Here is a 5,000-nt window from a genome sequence, read left to right on the forward strand (position 1 = left end):
TTATTAATTCATATTTATCGTTATTTATTATTTATTTTCCTATTTAATTAATAATAAATATTTAATTTTATTTATTAAAAAAACACATTTATTGAAATAAAGTATATAAAGAATAAAGATTCATAAAGTTTCTAATAAATCAATAAAAATTAAGATGAATTAAATAAAAATGAAACTGTTTTTAAACGTCGCTGCAGTTTAATGAACACAGGAAACAATAACATGCTGTAACTTAATTATATAATGTTTCATTTTATTATATTTATAATTACATGATTTGATATTTACTGAACAAACTGTTTTTATTTTTTACTGTTTTAAGATCAAAAGTTATTTTATTAAATATAAAAGAAAAGAAGAGGAAGAAGAAGAGAAGTGTGGACGCAGCAGAGGATTTAAACATTACTCACAGAGGACTGAGCTCATTATCACACACACACACACACACCGACACACACACACACACACACACACCGACACACACACACACACACACACAGACGCACACACAGAGACACACACACACACACACACACACACACAGAGACACACACACACGCACACACAGAGAGAGAGACACACACACACACACACACACACACACACACACACACAGAGACACACACACACACACACACACACACACACACACACACACACACACACACACACACACACACACACAGAGACACACACACACACACACACACACAGACACACACACAGACACAGACAGAGAGACACACACACACTCACACACACACACACACACACACACACAGAGAGACACACACACACACACACACACACACACACAGACAGAGAAACACACACACACTCACACACACAGAGAGACAGAGAAACACACACACACACACACAGAGAGACAGAGAAACACACACACACACACACAGACACACACACACACACACACACACACACAGACACACACACGCAGAGAGAGAGAGAGAGAGAGAGAGAGAGACACTTACACACACACACAGACACACACACACACACACACACACACACCGACACACACACACAGAGACAGACACACACACACACACACACACAGTATACGACCTGGGATTTCACACAGACTGAGAATCCAGTCCGGCGAGCGCCTGGTGGCCAGTTTTGCCACGGAGCCCGGCCTGCCCCCCCCCTCTCCATCCTGGGGGCCCCCCACTCACAGGAGGACCCTCTGGGGTCGGGGCGCTGCTGCACGGGGGGCAGTGAGGGTGAGGGGCCTGGAGGGTCCAGACCCGGGCAGCAGAGGCTCTGGGGACGTGGAGCGTCTCCTCTCTGTGGGGGAAGGAGCCGGAGCTTGTGAGGGAGGTGGAGCTCCCAGTTAGATCTGGGGGGGCTCACCTCCACACACAGTCTGGATCTGGACCCGTGCTCCTGGATAGGGGCTGGACCCTGGTCTTCTCTGGAGGGGCCCAGGGTGTGGGGGGCCCAGGGTGTGAGGGGCCGGGCGGGTGTGGGGAGACTCTCAAACCCCCGGCTGAGCGCCGCGGTGTTGGAGTTGACCCCGGTGGACCAGAGGGTGGCCTCCTTACGCCTGCGGGTGGTGGGGGGGGGGACTCTGACTGTTGTTGGTGCAGATGCAGCGAACAGCAGTTCAGAGTCTGGGGCCTTCTTGGAGACCCTGAATGGAGTCCTGCATGGGGCTCCAGTAGGGGACTCCAGAGTCCTGCTGGGAGACTTCAACGCCCACGTGGGCAACGATGGAGACACCTGGAGAGGCTGATTGGGAGGAACGGCCTCCCTGATCTAAACCCCAGCGTCTGGTGTTAGACTTGTGTGCTGGTCCTGGATCCTCTTTAACAAACACCATGTTGGAACAGAAGGAGGCTCAGAAGTGGACCTGGTCCCAGAGCACACTAGGCCAAAGGTCCAGGATCCAGTCTGTGATGGTCTCATCTGATCTGAGGCCGGATGTTTTGGACACTCGGGTGAAGAGAGGGGCAGAGCTGTCAGCTGATCACCATCTGGGGATGAGTGGGTCAGAGGATGGGGAAGGTTCTGGACACACCGGGTAAACCCAAACCAGTAGTGCGGGTGAACTGGGACCGTCTGGAGGAGGCCCCTGTCCCAGAGACCTTCACCTCACACCTCCGGAGGAGCTTTTCTGGCGTCCCTGTGGAGGTTGGGGGCATCGAACCTCAAGGGGCGGGGACCCTGGAGCACCGTGGTGGACCCCGGGGGTCAGGGGTCCCCCTGAAGAAGGAGGCCTTCAGGATCTGGTCTCCCAGAAGACTCCGGAGGTGGTTCTGAGGTCCCCACAGGTCTGAAGGGCTGCAGCCTCTGCTGGGTCAGAGGCAAAGCAGCGGGTGTGGGAGGAGTTCACACAAGTCCTGGAGAAGGACTTTGGGGGGCACCGAGGTGCTTCTGGACCACCATTCAGCACCTCAGGAGGGGGACACGGGGAACCGTCCCAGCTGTTTACAGTAAGGACGGGACGCTGGTGCCCTCAGCTGATGAGGTCATGGGGCGGTGGAAGGACTCTGAGGAAGTCCTGAATGGGCCCAACACGCCCTCTTTTGTAGAGGCAGAGCTGGAGGCTGATGGGGATCATCGTCAACATCTCTGACAGAAGTCACTGAGGAAGGAAACAAGTCCACAGAGGCAAAGCCCCAGGATCCATGAGCTGCATCCACACATGCTGAAAGCTCTGGGTCTGGAGGGGCCGTCCTGGTCCTGGTCCTGGTCCTGGTCCTGGTCCACACGTCTCTGACACACTGGTGGAAGTCTGGGACAGAGCCGAGGGAGTGGCAGACCGGGGTGGTGGTTCCTGTTCAGAAAGGGGGACCAGAGGGTGTGTGTACAGGATCATCTAGTAAGGATGAACCCTGGGCGCCTCCCTAGGGAGGTGTTCCAGGCACGTCCAGCTGGGAGGAGGCCTCGGGGAAGACCCAGGACCAGGTGGAGAGATTAGATCTCCACACTGGCCTGGGAACGCCTCAGGATCCCCCAGTTAGAGCTGCTTTGACCTTTTTTACTTGTTTCTAATGTCGATAATAATTATTGATGGTTTTTTTATCAGTATTTTAAGTGTGTTTTGTTTTGTGTGTGTGTGTGTGTGTGTGTGTGTGTGTGTGTGTGTGTGTGTGTGTGTGTGTGTGTGTGTGTGTGTGTGTTGACTCTGCATCCGTCACTTGACCGTCAGTCAGAATTGCACTTGAGGCACAAACACACACGCAGAGAATTTCACACATTCCTGAGGTGTCAGCAGTCTGACACACACACACACACACACACACACACACACACACACACACACACACACACACACACACACACACACACACACACACACACACACACACACACACACACACAAGGTTTACATTTGAAGATCTTTGATGGAACGACATAAAACATCTTTACGTCAAGATGGAAAACATAAAAGAGATTCCACTTAAAGCTGCATTCTCTCTAATGTCCAGCAGGAGGAGACTCCACTTAAAGCTGCATTCTCTCTAATGTCCAGCAGGAGAAGACTCCACTTAAAGCTGCATTCTCTCTAATGTCCAGCAGGAGGAGACTCCACTTAAAGCTGCATTCTCTCTAATGTCCAGCAGGAGGAGACTCCACTTAAAGCTGCATTCTCTCTAATGTCCAGCAGGAGGAGACTCCACTTAAAGCTGCATTCTCTCTAATGTCCAGCAGGAGGAGACTCCACTTAAAGCTGCACTCTCTCTAATGTCCACTTAAAGCTGCATGTATGAATGTAATTAAGTTCTTAATTTAACAATATTATTATTTTATATTCTTTTCACTTAAAAAGCAAAGTAAATTCTTATTAAACCACCAAAAGAACATAAAACAGAAGTTATAACCATAATAATAATAATAAATAATAATAAAATAGTCATCATCATCATAAATAATAATTAGTAAATAATAATTAATAATCATAATAATAGTTCGTTAATAATTAATAATAATTAATAATAATTAATGATAATAGTTCATAATAAATAACAACAATAATCATTTTTAATAATTAATAATTGATAATAGTTAGTTAATAATAATAGTAAATAATAATAAATAAATAGATACTTATAATAATAACAATACATTCATCATCATAATAATAATAATTAGTAAATAATAATAAATAATCATAATAATAGTTCGTTAATAATAAATAAAAAAATTTAAAAGTTAAGAATTACTAAAAGTTAGTTAATAATAATAATAATAATAATAATAAATAATCATAATAATAGTTAATAATACTAATAATACATATAATAATAAATATATAATAAAAGTTCTTAACAATAATAGTTAATAATAATAATAACAATAATAATACTTCATAATAATTATAATTTTAAAAAGTGAATAATTAATAAAAGTTAGTTAATAATAATAAAACATAATAATTCATTATAACAATAATAATAATAATAATAATAATAGTTAGTTCATAATAAATAACAACACTAATAAAGTTCCAGCAGCAGCGGCTCACCGGTCCAGGGGCGCCCCCCCGCCGCCCTCTCTCCCCCCGGCTCCGCTCTCCTCCGCCGGCTCTCCGGTGCCGGTGCGCGGCAGCAGCGGGGCGGTCGCGCCGCTTGTGCCGGGGTTCCGCCTCCTGCCCCCGGGCTGCACGGCTCCGTGGTCCCGGTCCGGAGGCTGCGGAGCTGCGGGCTGGAGAGAGAGGATCCACAGGCAGCAGCACAGACACACACGCATGTTCGAGCACGGAGGGACTGAGAGGGGGCGGGCTCAGGCCGCCGGGGTCATTACACTCACAGCCAATGGGAGCGGAGAACAGCCGCAGCAGGGCTCCTATTGGCTGAGAGCAGCAGAGCCTCCGGGCAGCCAATCAGAGGGGGGGACGGGAGGGAGGGCGGGATATTTAATGTTTTATTATATTAAAATAAATAAAAATAAATAAAAATAAATAATTAAATAAATAAGGGAAGGAGGGATATTTAATGTTTTATTATATTAAAATAAATAAAAATAAATAATTA

At 46.3% G+C, this 5,000-nt stretch overlaps 1 protein-coding gene across 1 annotated transcript in view; it reads right to left on the minus strand.

Moving 5' to 3' along the window:
• Window positions 1–4,716, minus strand: part of ltbp4 (latent transforming growth factor beta binding protein 4) — a gene marked incomplete at its 5' end in the record, with an annotated part of 53,803 nt that extends 49,087 nt beyond the window's left edge. The window contains 1 exon segment of the mRNA XM_083914143.1: window positions 4,493–4,716. Coding sequence (XP_083770269.1) covers window positions 4,493–4,716 — 224 coding nt within the window.
• Window positions 4,717–5,000: the final 284 nt, after the last annotated feature.

This window comes from Echiichthys vipera (assembly GCF_963691815.1).
Source record: "Echiichthys vipera genome assembly, chromosome: 5".
NCBI lineage: Eukaryota > Metazoa > Chordata > Actinopteri > Perciformes > Trachinidae > Echiichthys > Echiichthys vipera.